Raw genomic sequence first — 23,146 nt, 5'->3', positions numbered from 1 at the left:
TCATCGTCATTTCTTAACCATGGATAATAAGTCATATTTTCTTTCCCTAGAGGGATATATCATTCATTAATATGTCTTTGAATATGAAATTAATGACAACACATCTAGATTATCATATCTAAAGATTTTTTTGAGCATTATTTTAACCCTCCAGGGATCATATATAGTTCCTTCTTGAATTTGACTATGATAGTAATGAAAAAAACTTATAATTTGACTATTAGGGAATGATTTTTTCACCTCTCAAGGTGATACATTGTTCATAATGAAGAGTTCGACTACAAAACTAAAATAAATTTAAATGGATTATATTCAAATTTCACAATGAAAATATAATTATGATTGTTTTACACTTTTCAACAAAAGTTTACAAACAATAGTAGGCATCAGGTATGCGAGTTTGTCTGTTTATGTTCTCACATTAGAGGTGATTCACGGGTAGCATTTAGGGATGGGTTTGGTTGGTGTAGTGGAGTAGGAAATGAGGTGAGAATGATAGGAGAAGAAGGTATAGGAATACAACGCTCCAATAAAGGAAAAATGAGTCGCACACGATATTTTTCTTTAAATTATCAAAAAGATTTTTGATAAAATTTTCACTGATTTTTTTTTTTTGGATTTTTTTTATCATCATTAATCTTTTTTTATGAGTGTTTTACAAATGGAATATTTTCTGTTAGAAAGATGTTGAAAATTTATTTATTTGATGGAAATTTGGCAATTTTCAACAATTTTTTTTTTCATAAATTAGCCTTTTTCTTGTAGTGATTTATATGACTAAAATATTTTTGAATCTTTTTATATACTATTTAAATAACTATTTATTTTAATTTTTAAATTTTAAGCCTATTTTTCACTAGATATGATTCAGACCTTGATTACAAAAGCTAAATGGAGTTGTGATTACATAGATATTGTTAATAACTTTCTTGAGTTTGCAAGTTCAAGCTAGAATTGATTAGAAAATTTTTATGTCCACACAAATAATTCATTAATAGATACTTCCATTTAATGAAATGTGTCAAAGATCACTTAATTGCTATAGAATTTTTTGAGGGATATGCCATATAGAATCTACATGAGAAAGAACATTACAATGTAAGTGACATTGCAATGAATGATATATTTCTTGTTAAATCAAATTTAGATGTACAAATGGTTCATAATTATCATATAGATATAGATGATAAATAAGGATTTTTAAGGGACAATATTTTTCCAAATATAGTGGATGAATAGAATGAGGTCAATGAAAAATCAGCAAAATGATAATAGTGAAAATTTTAAAAATTAATGCAGGATGCTGGAGTAGAGTTTTACATTGGGTGTAAGTCATTCTCAAAGCTATCTTTTCTTATGCACTTATATTGTTTGAAGTATTTACATTCTTGGACTTCAAGATCATTCAAAATGTTACTGGAGTTATTAGTTGATGCTTTCCCAAAGGAGCGTTGTTCCATAAGAACATGTATGAAGTGAATAAGATAATAAAATCATTTGATCTTAGATATACAAAGATTGAAGTATGCCTTAATGACTACATGTGCTTTTGGCAATACTAATCTAATCAAGAGGTATGTCACAATTGTGGAGTATCAAGATGATCAAGTACTAAGAAGAGAATTATGGCAGGGAACAAAGACCATATGAAGTCAGCTAAAATTATTCAATATTTCCCATTAATTCCTAGACTATAAAGATTATTTAAAAAAAAAAAAGAATTCTATTGAGGAGATGATTTGGCATGCAACACACAAAAATGTTGATGTCTTACTATGTGATTTAGCTGATGGAAAAGCATGAAAAACTTATGAATTACAATACCGTGATTTTGCAAATGATCCACATAATTTTGCCTTGGTTTATCAATGGATGGCTTTAATCATTTCAAGATTATGAGTATTACATACAATATTTGGCCTGTACGTTTTCTTCTTTGTAACTTGCCGTCTTCGATTGGAATGATGCAAATTTTTTCCATTCTTTCAATTCTTATACTAGGGGAAAATTATCCTTGAAATGCTCTTGACATTTATCTTCAACCACTAATTCAAGAGTTATGTGAATAATGGCATGGAATTCAATGCTACGATCGTACAACTAAACAAACTTTCAATATAAATGATGCTTTAATGTGGAAAATTAATGGTTTTCCTACATTATGACATATCATTTGAGTGGACCACAAAAAAGAGATTTGTATATCCTTAATGTGTAGAAAATATATAATCTCTCTAATTATATAAAGGCAAGAAATTTGTATATATGCGTCATCGATGTTGGCCTCCTGATATTCATACTTTTTGGCATCAAAAATAAAATTTTGATGATAAATCTTTGTACTTAAGATTGCCAAAAAAAAAAAAAGTTTTAGCTCTCTAGTGGTGGAATTCCCTTACGAAAGGTTATATCATTTAAGCTAAATGATAAATCGCTAGTCCAAACTCTCAAATATGTTCTATGTTGTTGTGATACTCTGACATCTTATAGAGAGGGTTTCAAAGGTGGAGAAAAAAAGAAAAGAGGCATCAGCACACACATCTCACACGTTTGAATATAGAGAAAGTTGTTAATCAACAATTCCATGAAAGAGGTACAATTCTAGCTACATCATCCACTGATATGAAATTCGTAAATGGTATGTAGAAAGTAGAAGTTCTAATTTTAATATAGATTATTTGATTATTAGCTTCTCATAGCTTTCATACTACTTGCAGAGAGGGAATGATAATTCATCAAACATCTGATGTTCTAAGGGAAAGAGCCCCTTACTATATTACATATGACTGATTTTTAATTGTAATGGTTATTACGAAGTTTCTCTGAGTAACAATATTTTTTATTGCATCCATCAGAACAATGTATTGTTTTTGGTTATGATGAAGTTATTATCATGATGTATTTAAATACATGTCTTAAAAATAAATCTAATAGGTCACCATAATAATTTTGGCCCTAAAAAAATTGTGTGGATTCTTGTTGTTCTCTTTTACATTTGCTAAAATCTAAAAGTATTTTTTTTTTCTACAATACTAATACTATTGAAGTGCAATATATTGATCAAATGCCAGAAAAAGCTAAATTAAAAAAGAAATCTCACCTAATTGTTCTAATCAAAATTTCTATATACAATTTTTCTAAATCTATACAATTTATAGGTTTATCTCCCATTAAAAAAGCAAATACTGTAGGCAAAAATGCAATGGGAAAAGTCTATTTATTGAGGTAGTGTTTTTTTTTTATGCATTTAGAATTGTAACAATTTATATTTAATTGATGATTATTCTCTTATCTTAATCTTTTTTAATTCTTCTTATCTGTAGGTTTTAATAAATAGATTTTAGGGTTGTAATATAATAATTTTCTATTGTCTTTTAAATTTATGAGTTAACTCATTATGAAATTCTTTTGTAACTAATTTTAGGCTACAGTTGAGAGTAATCCTTCAATAACTAATTCTGAGTATGGGCCATGGATACATGCCCAGTTCAAAACAAGAAGATTTAGAAGAAATTTGGTGGCTGGAAGAGGTGGGAAGGATAAGGGAAGCGTTGCTGAGAATAGAGACATCAATAGTCGTCAGGTGGAGAAAGATAAGACTATAACTGAGAATAATATATCAGTTAAGGAAGCAGAGGAGGCTCAAGTAAAATGTTCTGGCATTATGGTGGAATCTGCTGCTGATAAGTGTGAAAATCTTTCAAATAACCTGTTTGCTGTACTGATTGATAAAGTTGTTGAGGACGAGAAAGAGATACATGATGGAAGTGATAAAGCCGTGAATAGAAGTGAGGCTATACCTGAAATTGATGGTAATCATACTGACTTGGGTTTTCAAAGTAGTATGGCCAAGGTAAAGTTAGCTAAAGAATTGAGATCCTTGGGACCGGTTGAGCCTGATCATAAGAAGAAGAAAAAGGTTGTAAGATTGAACCCCAACAGTGGGGAGAGATCTTCAATACCTATTTAATGTCTTCTATTCTATTTTGGAATTGCAGGGGATCAAGAAAGAAGGAGGCTTCCTTGTATTTGAAAGAAATTGTTAAGGATCATGATGTATTTTTTGTTGGGCTTATGGAGACAAAGCTATCTAGCATTGATAGAAAGGAGGTTGATTATCTAATAGGGACTTAATGGGAGTTTTTTCACTACCCTGTTGTTGTTAAATCTGGTGGTATTACGGTGCTTTGGAATAACAAGATGGTGACTTTTGATGTTATAGAGGCCACTTCACAGGTGGTCATAGGCAATCTCTTAGTTCCCACCTTAGGAACTTGGAGAATTGCTTGTGATTATGGTAGTAGATGTTGCAAGGAGAGGAGTGAGCAGTGGAAACAGATAGAAAAGAGTTTGGTGAATGATATTCCTTTTATCATAGGAGGAGACTTGAATTGTATAACTAATAAGGAGGAGAAGAGAGGAGGAAAGAGGTTCTTGTTCTCTAAGGGACCTAGGGAGATGAAGGGCTTTATGATGAATGCTGATTTTCATGATGTTGGCTATGTGGGGCCAAGGTTTACTTGGTGTAACAACAAGGAGGGGGCTTCTCGAATATGGGAAAGGTTGGACAGGTGTATGGCTAATTCTGTTGCTATTCAGAAATTTCCTTTAGTGGTTGCTAGACATCTTGCAAGATTGGCCTCTGATCATTGTCCAATAGTTATGAAGATGAATGAGAAGGTGCAGCTCAAGTCTAAGACTATCAGAATTGAAGATACATGGAGGTCTTATCCTGCAGCAAAGAACATTGTCTTTCATTCTTGGAGCAAGAAGGATGTGGGTGATGAGTTTGTGAACCTTCAAAGGAAGCTTAATTGTACTCTAAAAGGATTATTTTTTTGGAATAGGAACAAATGTAAAGATTTGAATGTGCTAAAGGATAAGTTGAAAGATGAAATCCTTGAACTTCAAAGCAAGGAAGCATTGGGAATCAGCTGGTCGGATGATGACTTGGTGGATCTAAGGAATAAAGTTCATGAACTTAATGTCACCTTGAAGAGGATTTCTACTTGGTGGAATCAAAGGGCAAAGGTTAGGTGGCATGAGGAAGGTGATACAAATTCCAATCTATTCGATAGCTATGCCACGGCTAGAAGGAAAGAAAACAGGATAACTCAAATCAAAGATGAGCTAAGCAATGTTGTTGATGAAGATGAGCAAATTGAGAAGGTTTTCATCAGTTTTATTTGAAAAAAAATGGAAATACATGGAGTGTAAAGTTTCGGGTTGGCCAGCAGTTTTTGAAAACCAGAAAGTTTCCATTCATGATTTGGAAGTGCTTAATGTAGAATTCTCTATTGCTGAACTGCAGAATTCGGTTTTTCAGCAGGGCAACAACAAGTCTCCTGGGTTAGATGGAGTCACCTATTCTTTCTACAAAAGCTATTGGAGTATTGTGTGGGAGACTCTTTGGAAGGCAGTTAACTGTTTTTTTAAAACAGGTTATATGCATAGGGAGTGGAAGAATACTTTGATTGTCTTGATTTCTAAGATTAAAAATCCTATGACCCCTTCTAATTTTAGGCCTATTAGCCTTTGCCAAACTAACTATAAGATAGTGGCCACAATGCTAGTTAATAGATTGAAGAAGGTGATATCAAAGATGATTTCAGAAGAACAAGTGGCATTCATTCATGGAAGATCTATTGCGGATCATTGTCTTTTGGCTCAAGAGGTATTTCACAAATTTAGAATCTCTAAAAACAAGAAGGGGTTGATGGCTATCAAACTTGATATGGAGCAAGCATATGATAGTATGGGATGGACATCTCTTCGGCACATTCTTGATTGGTATGGTTTTCCTATTGATTTTTCTACCCTTCTAATGGAGTGTGTTGTTGATGTGAGGTTCTCTATAATTATCAATGGGAGAAATTCTAGTTGGATTGATGCTCAAAGTGGGTTCCGTCAAGGATGCCCATTGTCACCATACCTTTTCATTCTATGTTCTCAACTCTTGTCCAACTCTATTATGCAAAGGGGTCAGAATCTTGGTATACAAATTTCATCTAGAGGTCCACTAGTAACTCATCTCCTTTATGCAGACGATGTGCTGATTTTTTCTCATGCATCCGTGGACTTAGCAAAGAATTTGAAGAATATTGTGGAAGAATTTTGTAGGTGGACTGGTCAAAGAGTGAATGTAAGCAAATCTCAAATTATGTTCAGCAAGGTTGTTAGGTACTCTATGAAGAAAAAGATTGCTAAAGCTCTTGGCTTTAAAGTTGTCAAAGAAATTAAGTATCTGGGAGTGAAGATGACTTTGAAGAAAATTAAAATGGTTGATTTTAGAGATGTTTTAAGCAATGCAATGGACAAACTCAATGCTTGGAGTAAGAAGTCCCTTTCTTTAGGAGGTAAGTTGATTCTTATAGATAGTTCTTTGCTATCTATGCCTACCTTTTTAATAACTCATTCTATGGTACCCAAGAGGGTTTTGTATGAGTTAGAGAAACTTTGTAGAAGTTTTCTTTGGCATAAAAATGAGGGGACTAAAGGTATGCATTATGTGGCTTGGGGAGATATTTGTAAACCAAGATGCTTTGGAGGACTTGGGGTGCACTCCCCACTTGATAGAATTGGTTCTCTTAAGTCCAAGTTGACATGGAATTTTATTCAGAAACTGCAATCTTTGTTCCACCGTGTAATAACAGCCAGATATGAGAATGATGTGATGAATGGTGCTCAAAGGAAGATTACTTCAACGGCTTGGCAAATTCTGGCTGATGGTGGTAAATGCTTGAAATTGGCTATTCGGTGGAGAGTAGGAAAGGGGAATAAGATTAATGTTCTAAATGATACATGGTTGCTAGATAGATGTATCAACAGGTGGCCAACCTTTATTGACTATAAGTCATTGGATGGGGTATACGTCCAGCAATTTATACTGAGTAATGGTACATGGGATTACTTCAAATTATAGAAGGTTTTTCACCCTACACTGGTTACCTTGATCAGCCATATTCAAATAGATTTTGAAGGGGAGGACCAGTTGGAATTGATGAAGAAATGCTCGGGGAAGACTGTATCAGCTTTGGTTTTTGAGCAAATGCTATCTAACAAGTATAATATGGAGGATGTTGAATATTTCTCATGGCTACAGAAATTGAAACTCAAAAAAAAGGTGGAGGTCTTTTGGTGGAGGTTGGGGAAGGAAACAATCCCAACTAATCAGTTTTTGAAGAACCGTAAGATTACAGATGATGATTGGTGTCCTAGAGGTTGCAAAGTTAGTGAAACATATGAGCATATAATGGTACAGTGCAAATATATGACTGATGTTATTGCAAAGATGGGTGAATGGGGTATCTCTATTCCTGTTTTTAGTTCCCTTGATAGTTGTTTACAAGGTTTAAAACACATTGTACAGAAAAATTTGGGAATTGTACAAATTTATTGTAATATTGTTTACCATTCGTGGAAGAATAGGAACGTTGTCAAGCAAGGTAAGAGTGCTTTGCCAAGTTCTGTGGTTGCTTCAAATGCTATGTTTTCAGCCATTTCAAACTCTGGTCCTTATCTTTCTTGCTGGGGTGCTAATCTCCTAAGGGAGTCTCAAAGCACTTGGTGCCCTCCACCAAAAGATTGGATCAAGATCAATGTTGATGCTTCTTTGCTTAGTTCCAATGTGGCTGGAGTTGGTGGTGTTCTAAGAGACCATAAAGGCAGGCTTATAAGTGCATTTGGAAAGAAGGGAACTCATTGGGACATTGCTCAATTAGAGCTTGAAGCTGTTTTTTCGGTGAAGGAATTTCTGAAAAGCTGGATGTTGGAGTGCAAAGGTTTGATCATTGAGAGTGATAATGCCAATGTTATCAAGTTCATTCAAGACTCTTTAAAGAAGAACAAAAGGTATGTTGATTGTGGCCTAATAAAGATTTGTGTTTTCTTAGTGATTTTAATAAAGTTGTTTTCCTCCATGCTAATAGAAGATGTAATAAAGTAGCTAATTGTTGTGCTTACTATAGATTGGAGAAGAGTTTACTTTTTTATAGTTTTCCTTTGATTGCATTCCTTCCTGTTTGGCAAAGTTAATTAGGAGGAAGGAATTTGATCCCTCATTACTTGTACATATTGTGACTTTGTGGCGATCGTTCTTAATGCAATCTCTACTGCATTTCTTTCAAAAAAAAAAAAAAAAATAATTTTAAGGCTTGTTGTAATGCCATGAGTTAGTGATATATCTTAACTATTTTCAAAGTTAAGATGCCACTGGAGAATTTTTCTCCTACCAAGTTTATTAATGGAGGGTTCATATAAAGGAAACAAGCTTGCTATGCAATATTTTAAAATGTAACTTTAAGTTTTTTTGCAATTTTTATGTAACTGTTGATTGCTATTTTTTTTTTCCACTTAATTAATTGAAATCTTTGAGAAAAGGTTGTGAACTTCTTTATCGAGGAGGGGCTCACACTAGATGAATGTTCATTAATTATCGCATATTGTTTTTGATTATTGTATTATTGAGCTTGATGTTCCTACCAATCCTTTTATTTTGGCTTTTATAGATTAAATATTTGTAGTGGAAGGGGTTGTTTAATTGGTTTAATTTTAAAAATTCTATATAATTGGGAAATATAATAAAGTGGCTTCGTAAGGATGCTAAAAGCAAGTATGCAGATGCAAGAGTGAGCTTTTTATTGATATAAAGACTAGTTCTAAATAATTGTAGTAGTAAGCCACAAGTTTAGTAGTAGAGATTGTAGCTCAAGAGAAGTGATTGTATTAAGATAGCAAAAGGATGATAAGTAAGATAATTGAATTCATTAAAGAAGAAAAAATACTTAGAATATTCTACAAAGATGGATGAGATATTTTGCTAAGCTTTTTAATGAAGATTGTGAAAATAGATTGACTATAGTGACTCTTAGCACCCTAAATGAAAATAAAGATTCTGTTCTTTTTCGGCGTATTAGTAAAATTGAAGTTAGAGAGGCTTTAAGAAAATGAAGGGTGGAAAAGCTGTTGGACTAAGATATTCAATAGAGGTGTGGAAATGCTTAAGAGATGGAGGAATTTCATGGCTTACTAAACTTTTAATACTATTTTGAAGACTAAAAAGATGCCAGGTGAGTTGGAGACATGAAGTGTGTTTAATTCAATTTTTTAAATATAAGGTGAGCACAAGATTAGGGCGAATTATAGAGGTATTAAGCTTCAAATGTGTCATACTTAAAACTTTGGGAGCGAGTTATGAGCATAGGTGCGTGCGTGACTAATGTTTTCTCAAAACAATTTGGATTCATGCCGGAAGGTTGATCTATGGGAAGGCCATACAGTATTATTAGAGTTTGATGGAAGAATTATAGAGAAATAAGGAGGATTCTACAATATGATATTTATTGATTTATGAAAAACCATATTGATAAAAGTTCCAAGAGAGTGTAGTGGAGAGTTTGAAAAGAAAGGAGTAGATAATGCTTATATTAAATCATGTTAAGATATGTATGCAGGAGCTATTGCTTGTGTTCAAACACAAAGTGGATTGACCATGTATTTCCCTATTTCGGTTGGATTACATCAAGGATCAGCCTTAAGCCCATATCTTTTTGCTTTAGTCATGGATGTTATCACTAGACATTTGCAAGAGCATGTACCATTGTGTATGCTTTTTGCTGATGATATTCTTCTTGTTGATAAGACTAGAGAGGGAGTTGAAGGTAAACTTGAATTATGGAGGTCAACCTTAGAGTCTAAAGGTTTTCGCTTGAGTAGATCTAAAACGGAATATATGGAGTGTAATTTTCGTATTAATAGACCTAGTGTGACTTTGGGCGAACAAGTCATTAATAAGAGTACACATTTTAGATATCTTGGATCTATTGTTCAGAGTGATGGTGAAATAGATGGGGTTATTATCAGCAGAATTCAAGTTGGATAGTTGAAATGGAGGAATGCATCGGGCAAGTTATGTGATAGAAATGTACCCCTCAAACTTAAGGGAAATATCTATAAGATGGTAGTGAGGCCTGCAATGCTTTATGGTGCCGAATGTTGGCCATTAAAAGAAAAACATAATATTAAGTTAAGTGTGGCCGAGATGAGGATGCTCAGGTGGATGAGTGGCTTTACCCTAAGAGATAGGATACGAAATGAGCATATACGTGAAAAGGTTGGAGAAGCTCCAGTAGAAGATAAGATTAGAGAGAGTCGCCTTAGATGGTTTGATCACATAAAACGGCGGCCTTCCGATGACCCGGTTAGGAGAGTAGAGATATTAGATTTTACTTATGTTAAGAAAGGTAGGGGTAGACCTAAAAAGACTTGGTTAGAAAATATTAGGAATGACCTTTCTTTATTAGATTTAAACGAGAATTTTATTTTTAATAGGACACAATGGAGAAAAAGGATTCATGTAGCCGACCCCACGTAGTGGGATAAAGGCTTGATGTTGTTGTTGTTGTTGTTGTGGAAGGGGTTGTTACACTAGCTTTTATTGTTGTGGTGGTTATCAATTATCTATAATCCGTATGTATCTTGTTTTGTAGTTAAAAATAAATTGAAAATATTTATGCCATTACAAACTTATGTTTCTCTTATTTATGTAAACAAATGCATGCATTAGGTGTAACCTTACCAAGCTTACTAGGCATTTATCATTCATGCACAATAGTTGTAAGAAAATGCATGCATAGTCTTGTGCAGTGTCCATTATTCTTCAAATTTCCTTCTATTGTTCGTGCCTACTACAAAATCATTTAAAAAATTTGGAAAAATAGTGACAGTTTTAACTGCCACTAATCTAGAGAATTAGTGATAGTTTTAACCATTTGTATAATTACAAAAATAATGTCGAAATGAGAACTGCCCCATTACACACCTTTATAATTGATTTTAGAATCAGTGTGAATTACCTTTGTTGTGGGAATCAAATATAGCAGGCATGCAATGGTTTTAAATTGCAGGCTACTTTTGAGCCAATTAAAACCATCACAAAAGCCTATTTTAAATGTTCTTAATGCCATTTTTTTTCTTGTAATTGATAATTTGAAAAAATAGCATGACAAGATAAAATGATTCCAAATATATTCTAAGGCCCCATGCTAAATACCAATGATAAATAACTATATATTAAACTCAATCTTTTACCCCAAATGATAGCATAACAATTCATGTTTATCCAAATTTGATGATTAATATGTGTGCTTACATAACACTTATATGAGCAACATATTGTGAAGAACTTATGAGGCTTACTATATGTTAATGATATGCAATCATACTTATTAATACTTAGAGGTATAACAGTAAGCCCTTCAAAGAAAAATTCATCATTAAATTTTTTTACCTATAGCTTTCATTATTAGAAATAAGTGGAGATAAAAAATAATTAAACTGCCCTTAAATTTCATATCAAATCATTGAGAAGAATTCCTGCAATAATACTTTTTTGTATTTTTTTTTATTTTTCTTTTCTAATTCCTGCAATAATACTTGGATTCATTGAAATGCAAAAAACTGGTCTTCGATCTTTCACGTTTGAAGCAACATTCTCAAGGGAAAGCGAGAGACACTTCTTTTCACTCAAGAGGAGGAATGAGAAAAAAAAATGAGAACCATGCAACCACTTAAGCTGGGGACCATAATCATGTTTAAACTTTAAATATATTTATTTTATTTTAATCCATTATTAAAATAAAATATAATACTCGGTCTATACATAATATTTAATTTCATACAAATCTAAATGAGTTTTCATGTAAGACAAATAATAATTTAACTCTTAATTAGATCACAAATTTAATTGTCTTAATTTTAGATATGAAATAATGGATAATATTTTATATATATATATATATATATGTCAACATATAAAAAGTTTACAATATTCTCCCACTTGGGCCACATACATATATTGATAATTATACATTATTAAATAACTTTCAGTTCTTAATATTTATTATATTTATGGAATAGCATCTCTAGAAATTCTGGTCCATCAATAATATGTTACGGATCTGTTTTCATGGATTATGATTTTGATGATAGCAAACACTCTTATTGCAAGTACTCTTATTTCTCTATGACTGCCTTATTACTAACATTGCAGGTCCACAAGATCAGACTGTAATTTGGAATCAGCTCAAGATTGGGTGTACTAGGTCTGAGTCAATTTGTAACCCTTTTCCTTTCTTGAGTCTATTGTATGTGGTGTGGCTCCGGATGCTTTGTAACTTAGAAGATTCTCTGATTGTTCCCTAATGTTTACTATTTTTGGTAACATCGTCTGTGACGATATTTATATCGTCCTAGACGATCGGTTCAAAAGCAGAAACCCTGATTATGGCATCCTCATTAGAGTAGCCATCATTATGCAAAAACATCATCCTGGATGATTTTGTATCGGCCAGGATAATAGGCTCAAAATAAAAAGAATCTATCGCCATATCTATTTAGGAATTACTTATTTTTGGACATCGTCCAGGGGATTGTCCAGGACTATAAAATATCATCCAGGATGATCTAGGCAATTTTTTCCAAAATTAATCTGGCATTTAAGAAAAGTAATTATGACTTGATTGGTCGAATAAATCATCCTGGACGATTGCAGGATCGTCCGGGATGATACGCTGGACGATTGGACATCAGACAGCTCTTTTTCAGGGAGATGTTCAGGATGATATTCCACAATTTGTACTGATCGTCTAGGATGATATATTATCGTCCTGGATGATATGAACAAATTTCTTCTGATCGTCTCAAATCATCCCGGTTGATTGGGATTATTTTGCACTGATCGTACAGGATGATATTAGTATCGTCCTGAACGATAAAGTCGGCAACTTGCATTAATGAGCTCTTTTTTAGATCTTCTATTTAAGCTATGACATGACACTTGGTAAGTGTCTTTGGCAGCCATTGTAGCTTCGTTCTTTTAGGGGAACTTGAAGAGAGAGCTTGAAAGGGAGTGAGGAAAGGGTGAAATCTGAGAGAGGGAGAAGATCCTGTGAGGGGGGACTCAAGGGAGTGTGGAGGGGGATTCCACACGGTTGCTCCTGCTTGCTTTCACCTTAATACCGTCGGATTCAAGGCTTGTCTTGAGGGAAGTTCACCAAAGAAAAAGATCTTTTTGGTGTCAAAGGACCTGGCGACTCCGCCGCACCGGGGAAGGTGGAAGTGATTTTGTAAGGGCTTATCCTCCTAGCTATGGGGGCTAAAGGAGAGTCATTTTATTAGTGCAATACTTGGAGGGTGCCTCCAAGGAGTAGACTTAGATCAAGGTTTGACCGAACCACTATAAATCTAGTGGGTTCTTTCCGTTATTACTTCTGCATTTAATTTCCTCATTTGGTTTTCTTTGTTGTGATATTAGTTTTGAATTATATTTTGATTGAAAGATATTTTTTTACCAATTCACCTCTCTCTCTCTTAATTAGCCTTGGACCAGTTCATAAAGGCCTAACATCCTTAACGAACTTTCATAATATCAATATAGAATCAAAGTGACATTTATTGCAACTCTTTGTAATAAGACCCATCAATAGTCATTATATTAATATTACCAAAAACATAGATAAAATATGAATGTGTAGCATGAAAATTTTATGTAATGTGATCTCATAGCATGCCTACATTTTCAACTTGGTCTAATCTTATAACTCAAAAGAGTTATCAATATAGTTTCAGTATTCTATGTTAAACTAGAATGGAAACTAAATAACTTTATATTATAGTTTTTAATAAATAAGATAAATAACAATTTAGACTATCAAAAAAATACATTTATAACAATTGATCAATACAAATAAGCTCCTACAATGCCAGCAAATCATTAAAATAAATTACAACCATATCAACAGGATGATTGTTAAATACATTACATGGTAATCCTTTTGTAGGTGGGACTGTAATCATAAAATTAATAAAAAATATTTTTAATTAAAATTTAAGAACTATGAATTCTTTCCTTCACAATAAAAACTTTAGTCAATGTGCTTTGATTTTAATGAGTTCATGTTGTTCTTGTAATATAACTAGCTACCTTATTATTACATTTTATCTTTAATGGTCTCTCGATGCCAACAATAATATGAATCCCTATGTAAAAATTACATAATCATATTCTTTGAACGGATGCTTCATAATAAGTTATAAACTCTATTTTCATTATAGAAGAAGTTATAATTGATTACTTGACACTTTTCCCTATACAACTCCAACTAATATAAAAATATAGCCTGAAGTGGATTTATTATCGAGACAACTAAAACAATTGGAGTCAAAATACCTAATGAATTCTAATGATTAGATATTTGATATGTGTATGAAATTCTTATTCTTTTTAGATACATCATAACTCATTTTACTTCTTTCTTATGATACATTTCTTAGTTATTTAAATATCTACCAAGCATTCAAAAAATATAATTAATATTTAGACGTATACAAACTTGAGTATATTTGATCTTTGTTATTGCTGATACATAAAGGATCTTATCTATCTCTTACTTTTAAATTTCATTTCTTGGGTATTGAAGCATACTAAATTAATCTCTTTTAGCAAGGGGGTATCTCCTAGTGCATAATATCTCAAGCCAAACCTGCTAAGCATTTTATCAATATACACACCTAGTCTGTGGGAAACCAAGTATACCATGGGAGCAATCCTAGGAGACTAAACTTACTCTCATATAGCATATGATAAATATATTGATCAGCTGCATTTTTTTTTTACAATCAAATGAAGTAATCACTTGCTCAGACTTTCTAAATCATTAGTGAGATGCTTTCTTTAAATCATAAATGAATTAATTTAATTTGCATTTGAGATGTATTAAATTTGAAGATTTAAAATTGTTTAATCGTATCAAATATATTGTTTCTTTAATGTTACCATTGAGAAATGCAGTCTTTACATCCTTTTGTTATAGCTCTAAAAGTAATGAAGCTTTTAACGAAACTAGTTAGAATGTCTCTTAATAATCATTGTCTTCCTTTTGAGTGAAACCTTTAAAGATTGGACATGCTTTCTATGTTTCAATATTACCTTTTAAATTTTATTTGGTCTTAAAAATCTATTTACAACCAATCAATGTTGCTCCTTTATGAAATTCAGTAAGATCTTAAACATAATTATCTTTCATTAATTTTCTCCAATTTTCTATTGCCTCTATCCTTTTTAGGTATTAACATATTATTTGAATTGATGGAAATAGATTGGGTTATCTTCCAATCCCATATGTAACTCATATTCTTGGAGATATATGATATAATCATATGAAATCGTTGATCTCCTCTCCCTAAAGGATCTTCTCAATGACTCTTCAATTTGAGGTTGTTGTGATCCTTCCATATGAATAAGAAATAACTCAAGAGTATTTTTATAATCTAAATTTATAATCTGAATAAAATTAGCCATAATCACTAGATTAACTTTAATTATGATAATAGGAATAGTAACATATTCATCCTTAAAATTAATTTTTTTTTCACTCCTAATTTTTTACACATCCTCAATAAACTTAGCATTGCCTATCTTAAAAAGAATTTATTTGAGAAATTATAAAACTTAAAGCCTATTGAATTTTTGGACTATCCAACAAAATAGCAACTAATATCACTTATGTTCAATTTTTTTATTAGGATTATTATATGGCCTAGTCTTAAGCGAATATCCCTAGACATGATGATGCCTAATATTAGGCTTATTTCCAGACTAATAATATGGGGTTTTAGCTACTACTTTATTTAAAACTCTATTAAGATTATAAAGTGCAGTCTTTAAGGCTTTTCCCTAGAGTGACAATGTTATGGAAGAATAACTTATCATACTTCTAATCGTATCCTTTGGGATTCGATTTCGTCTCTCATCTACATCATTTTAAATTGGAGTCCTAAAAGTGTCTAGATGTTGTTCACCTGATCAATCATATTTTCCATAGTATTCACAACCATGGTTAGATTTGATAACATTAATCTTCTTTTCAAGCTAATTTTTAACTTCAACTTTAAATAACTTAAATACAACAAGGGATTTTAATTGTTCGTGCAATAAGTATAAGTATACATTTGGAGAATAATAATCTATAAAAGTAATAAAATGCTATTGATCATTTAGAACATTTATAAGGAACGAGCCTTAAATATTAGTATGTATTAAATCTAGGATATTGAAAACTCATTTTGACACATATTTTCTTAATATTTGTTATTTTCCCTTAATACATTTAATAAAAATTTCGAAATTAATAAAATTAAGGGATTCAAGAATTTCATCTAACACAAGTCTTTCAATTACTTGATTAAAACTAAATCCTAAGTGTATGTGCTATAACATAAGGAATTCTTATATGTTGATTTTTCTTTGTACCATAATTATATGTAAAATTTGATTTATCTGTAAGGAAGATATTTCTAATTTATATAGATTAACCTTTAGAATATATATATAACAAAAGAAACTAAATTTTGAATACTAAAAGCGACTAAACTTTTAATTTCCAAATAAATAAGAGTAATCAAAATTATTCAAAAAAGAAATAGAAATCATATTTCGTCAAAATGACGGTGCATAAAGTCTCACCCAAATCCAAAATACAACCAAACTCTAAGTATAATCTATATGAGCCTACAACTATAACAAAAGCTTTGTTGCCATTCCCCATATAGATGAATATTTTAGCATCAGTTGGAACTCAGCTCCATAGAAGACTCTACATTGTCACATTTATGTGAGTAGTTGTACTTATATTTATTCACCAAGTATGATTTCGTATTAAGGCTAAACAAACTTTGGAAAAATTAAAATTCATAAATTAACCTTTTTTATGAGCCAATTAACATATTTTGGACAATCTTTCTTCACTTGATTAGACTGTTTGCAGAAGAAACGAGTAATAACAACATCTTGTTTATGTTTCACATTAGATTGTGAAGTTCATTTATCAACAATTCCTTTTCCTTTTGATAGTACTATCATGGAAAGAAAAAAACTAAATGATCACTTTCTATTTTTCCTTGTTTTAATCGTTCTTTCTCTTGCACACACTAAACAATGAGCTCATTAAGAGTCCATTTTTTTCTTTTAAGTATTATAATTTATCTTAAAAGGACCGAATTGTGTAGGAAGAGAGATTGAGATTAGATGAACAAGAGTGTCATCAGATAAATATATTTAATGTCCTTTATCTTGTAACAAGATTATACATTTCCACAATATGCTCCTTTGTGTTTTCTTTGCCTTTATATCGTATTAAAACGAGTTTACCCTAGAGTAATATTTGTTTCAACTTTTTACAGAACTTGGGAATTGATCTACTAATTATCTTAGAAACTTCTTAGTATTTTCTTCCTCAGGCATAGTACCGCTGATGGTATATGGAATAGAGTGATTCATGATTATAAGACTCATGCGATTTGAATATATCAGTCTTTCAAAATTTCTCTTTGTTCAAAAGTATTTTTTGCAGAAAGAGCGGGAGGGCGTAAGTCGGCCATATCATGTAGTCTATGATCCATACACCCATGAACAGTAATAATATACTCTTTTCATTTCTTAAAATTAGTTTTATTAAGCACTGAAACGTTATTTAAGTTGGCAAATAAGGAAGAATGATTAACTAGAAAAGTATAAAAAATAAGTTCATAATTAGAATCAATGTCATGTCTTTGTACATAAATGTATTTACAAATAATGTAAGGTGGACCCTTTATAATATGCTTAAAACAATATTATAATCTAGAATTTGGACAAATATTAAAAATTGTAAATGACATTCTTAAATATGTAGTTAATAAATATTAATAATAAATTATTCTAACAATAACCCTTTATTTGGACGGAGGTATTATATGCATGAATGATTTCAAATTTATCACATAATTATTAACACATCTCCTATAGTCTAGCTAAAACTAATCTTCTTTTGGTCCATTGTTTTCCAGATAGACTTCTATAAATCTTTAGCATTATTTAATTATTTCTAAATGAAATAAATTAATCTAATTGATGCCACTTTGGTGACATATTATTTAAATTTAATTTAATTTGGAAGTAATGAATAATAATTTTAAAATGAGAAATATTTAGTTGATAAATTTTTTGAGCATATAAAATTAATTCAATTATTCATCAATTTTTCTCTACTATTTTGCTTTATATAGTAGCTTATATATATACTTATCTACCAATATAATCATAATATGTATAAAGCTTATGATATATTGAATCTAAAAGCTAATTCAAATGCTTAAGTAATTATGGGCTCAACTGATATATAAACAATTAAACTTTTTAAAATATTAAGGCCCATAACTACATCTCAAACAATTTTTTACATTTTATTGCTAAGGCCCATCGACATTTTGTGCATTCTATAAAAGATAAATGTTTCACGAAACAATTACCATTAAAAAAAAAAACCAGCTGATCTAAAATTATCAGTCTCTGTAAAGGCAAACTCATAAATAAACTGCATCGTTTCGTATTCTCATTCGGAAAAGTAGCCCATTAGAGCTGAATTACTTGAATGATATTTTTTTTATGGAAGTAGACGAAACTGATAAAAAGTTATACAGTTATGGAAATGCTAACTTTAGATTAATTCTCATCTTTTATTTTCCAGAATAAAAAATGAAATAGTGCTCGAAAAAAATTGCAAATACTTTTTATCGAAAAACCAAAATTTTCCAAAAGAAAACTATTCTCAAATGTAGATTTCTGTTGATCAAAAATCTCAAACAATCAATAAGATGATTAGTGAAAAAATTTTCTCGTTGATTCAATATGACAACAAGGCTTTAATACTATTTGTTAGAAATAAATAGAGATGAAAAATAATTTCACCATTGCTAAATTTCATGTCAAATTATTGAGAAGAATTATAGGAAACTTATATAAATCTATTGAAATGCAAAATCTAGATCTTCGAACTTCCACATTTGAACCAACATACCCAAGAGAGAGCTAGAGACACTTTTGCTCTATCAAGATGAGGAATGAGGAAAAATGAGAATTAACTGTTTATACTAGGGACCATGAACCTATTTAAACTTTAATTGTATCTATGTTATCTTAGTCTATCATTAAAATAAATATAATACATGCATGTTCTCTACACTATTTAGTTTCATAAAAAATTAATGAGATGTCACATAAGTCAAATAATAATTTAAGTCTTGAGTAGATCATGTATTTAATTGGCTTAATTTTAGATAACAAAAAATGTATTATATATATATATATATATATAATTCATCTAGTGCATACTCCCTTAATAACGACATATAGATTACATCATGAATCTATTTATATTTGTCAGAGGTGTTCCACTACTTGCAAACCTAAATTTTTTAATGACATTAATGGGGACTAGATTAAACTTCCAAAACAAATTGAATTACAACTTTTATTAAATTTGTCACCATCATTTTTATTCTTACTAGACAACCATCCATTGACCACAAGCATCAAATAGTTATGGCCCAACTACTACAATCATTGAACCACAACCACAACCTAACTATTATAGTAGTATTTCTGCCAAACCACTTTCATCCAACTGCAACTATTTGAATGTTTCTCATTCATTACTTCTTAGATGATATTCTCCACTGCAACTCATACTCTAATGATTATAACTTCTCCAATTTTGGGGAGGGCGAATCTTTATAGCTAGTGCTTACCTGGTGAAACAATTTTAGCTAGGTTAGATCCTATGATTTTCCCTCTTTCTAGGTTTTCAAATAAAACTTCCAATGTCTAATGAATTTTTTTTTTCTATGTATTTGTGCTTACTTTTTGTATAAAACTAAGACAATAAATTCTCTCTTTTGCCATAAGTATTTAGCAACAAAGCTAATTTTAACAAACATAATCTCACTGCACAAAATTTCATAGACATATGTTTTGAATCAAAAGAGTTTGTTTGTCTATCGTATATCATCCTCAATATGGCTTGAAACAATTCCATTTTCATTCTTGTCACCTCATCTGATTGAGATCATAATATTTACATTTGATCTACTTTAAAGAATGACAAAAGACCTATATACTTCTGCTTATACATTAAGAGTGTCAATATTTGACACAACCCTAAAAATTTTGAATTTAGGTCAATTAGTTTGACAAATGGGATGAGTTCAGATTTCAAATCTTGAATCAGCTGTGAATTCAAGCATATCTGATTTGGATCTTTAACTAGTATGCATTGTATTAGTAACTAACTAAATTAAAATTTAGTTGTATTAGCTATGAGAATTTACTCGACATAAGTACAAGGCTAATTAGGAAACTCTCTAGATGTCGGTCTTAACTTCCAAAAACTGAACCACCCATCTATCTTTCATAAAATGACCTAACTGCATGGTTTTAAAGCGATTAGGTGGTTAGCTGGCTTCCTAATCTAGGCCGAGGTAAGTTCAGGTCTTGCACTGCTTTGGTTAGGACACGGAAATCAGTGTTATTCATAAAACACTAAATTCAATTTAGATTTAGGATTCAAGGCTACTACATTCAATTTCATGGTATGCCTAAATAGTGGGTAAGTTCCCTATCCTTCAGGGACTATAAATCCTGCTTATCTACGTCACATGGATGATGCCACATCCATCTTTTCTCTCACGCATGTGTCGATTTCCTAACATTTATTTTCTCCAATTTCTTCTCACTACCTTAGTCCTTCCGAATGTTGGTATGAACCTCGCATGCTAACTAAGCCATTTGAGACCTTTCTTCCCCTTGAGTAGGACTTCTTAGTCTATACCCTTATGCCTGTCCCATTTAGGATAGGATAATGTATGATCCTTAATCAAGAGTTTTCTCAAGCTCCGGCCTAAGATGTAATTAACCACAAGGGGCTTACGCTCGTGGGAAACTGAATTCCACCATCTACTAAACCATATTCGAGCTGATGTATTGGGTAAGGGAAACTCATGATTGTGATCAGGCCATATATATTATTACCCATCATGGTGCGTAGGCGAGAGCTGCTATTCTTCATGGTTAATCGTATGTATGGTCCAATCTGTCCCTTCCACTTGATCCGTTTGAGAGGAGCGCGAAGGCCCTCGATCATCTCTATCCCTTGGGGTGGGTGCGGTCGTATACCTCTCTGTAATTCTTTAGCTGTAGCGGTGCTCTTTCGGAGGTTCACAGTTTCCTTATATACCATCTTGGTTTTGAAAATATTTGAGGGATCTTTTGACTAAAATTATAGTGAAGGTTGCCCCCAAGTCTGGATCTGATTTCTATAAAATTAATGCATCAATAGCAGTTGAATAATCTTTTGAGGTTGGAATCAAAATTTCTCCTCAGTCGGGAAACATGTTCCCTTGCACAGTGTTAAATTGTTGCGTCCTAAAGTATTCGCGGCGGTAAAGAAATATAAAGTTTAACGTCTCAGCATTGTACGAAGATCTAGTATGCAATAAGATAAGAGAGAAGGTGCATAGCATTTATGAGAGACTAAGATTTTTACGTGGAAAACCACTAAAATGGGGAAAAAAACCATGGAGCCAAGCCCAATTTAAATAAATCCACTAGTATTGTAGTTGATTACAAATGAGGCCCTTCCTTAGGAGAAGGTCTTATCTTGATGTACATCTTATAGAGTATATTACATGATAAGAATACAAAGAATCACTAATGATGTGTTCAGTTGGTTTGAAGGACTAGTCGGCGGGCGACGTAAGTCGAAAGGACCATAGTCGATGGGCGACAGAGGTCGGAAGGACTGTAGTCGGTGAGCGATGTAGGTCGAAAGGACAGTTGTCTGACGATAAATGTTAGAAGGATGGCGTCGGGTAGAAACTTGGTGATGAGCGGAGGTCTGTCATCGGGTAGAAGTCCGATGTCAGTTGGCGGCCTAGGAGAACTCCGACGTTAGACAATATTAGAGCATAACTCTTGCATCATTTGGTGTTCGGGTGAAATTCTAGCGTAACTTGGAGATTGGGCAGAATTCCGGCGTCACTTGGAGGTCAGGCAGAATTCCGACATCACTTGGAGGTCAGGAAGAATTACAGCGTCACTTGGAGATCAGGTGGAATTTCGACGTCGCTTGGGTAGAATTCCATCATCTTGTGGAAGTCGGGAAAAATTATGGCGTCACTTGGGCAGAATTCTAGCATCTCGTGGAAGTTGGGCGGAATTCTGGCGTCACTTGGGTAGAATTCCGGCAGTGGTGGTCGAGGAGGAGTTTCTTCCCTCCTATCATTCTTCTCTTCTCTTCTCCTCATCTTCTTCTTCTGGCTTGGGTCTTGGCTCTTCTTGCTTGGGCCCCCTCTCAAGAGAAATGAGAGGTCTATTTATAGATTTCTGGAGTGGCATGGCCTGTAAATATGTCAGAGATCAAGGGCGAATCGAGAGTGGTTTGAATGGACGACTGGTATTGAATCCCTTGATCGTGAATCGTTCGTTAGACATTTGAAGGTCTTAATGATATCAGAATTTAACGATCTTGGGCTCGTTGGATTCATCTAGTATGGCGGCTCGATTCGACTATAAGAACGTCATATTTAGAAACCGTTTTGTAACACAAATTGTGGTTCGAACTTTCCAAAAGTTATTCGGGTCCTTCATTTGGACTCATTTGGGCTCAGATTGAGTCGAATTTGAAGTCGTTGGGCTCATATTTCCGAGACGCTCAGTTTGACTATAAGTTTGCTGAAATCGGAGTTTAGATAGTCTCCAAATTAATTTTTGAAGTTTCCAACTTTATTTTTGCCTTGAGATTCATGCCCGATCAAGATAATTTTTGGATGATATATCATAAATATTTTTTCTCCATTGTGTATTTTTAGGAGTCAAATTCTGAATTAAATTTAATTAAAAAGTTTTTTTTGCTAATAAACAATCAAAATGAATTAAAAAAATTACTTAATGTTTAGGGATTGAGATCTGCTACAACAGTTATGACTTATGTTTAATTACAACTCGGATAAAAGAATCTAAGAACAGTCTCGATTATAACAGGGGCGATTCTACATTGCCAGTCCTAGGGTCTCAATAAAATTGCTTTGGCATCTTCTCAAAAAAAAAAAAAGTCCTGGGGTCACAAGCCCCGACTGACCGATTGCTAGCCCATTTTATTTAAAACTTAAAATTCATTCATTTTTTAACTCAAGCCCGTAAGAGGCCCACATCTATTTACCGTACTAACTCAAGCTTTACGCTTAGGATAACACCCAAAATAAATGATATGCAGGG

The 23,146-nt window shown here is 32.4% G+C and overlaps 1 protein-coding gene across 1 annotated transcript in view; it reads left to right on the top strand.

The window, feature by feature from the left end:
- The first annotated feature begins 5,206 nt into the window (after positions 1-5,206).
- LOC114579873 overlaps positions 5,207-23,146 on the top strand; it is a 58,084-nt gene continuing 40,144 nt past the window's right edge. Inside the window, exons 1-3 of the mRNA XM_028695775.1 lie at positions 5,207-6,865; positions 6,923-7,566; positions 7,621-7,851. Coding sequence (XP_028551608.1) covers positions 5,207-6,865; positions 6,923-7,566; positions 7,621-7,851 — 2,534 coding nt within the window. The remainder of the gene's footprint in view (positions 6,866-6,922; positions 7,567-7,620; positions 7,852-23,146) is intronic.

This window comes from Dendrobium catenatum, unplaced genomic scaffold (genome assembly GCF_001605985.2).
Source record: "Dendrobium catenatum unplaced genomic scaffold, ASM160598v2 fragScaff_scaffold_672, whole genome shotgun sequence".
Taxonomy (NCBI): domain Eukaryota; kingdom Viridiplantae; phylum Streptophyta; class Magnoliopsida; order Asparagales; family Orchidaceae; genus Dendrobium; species Dendrobium catenatum.
The sequence above is the reverse complement of the archived record's forward strand: the minus strand, read 5'-3'. Positions and strand labels throughout refer to the sequence as shown.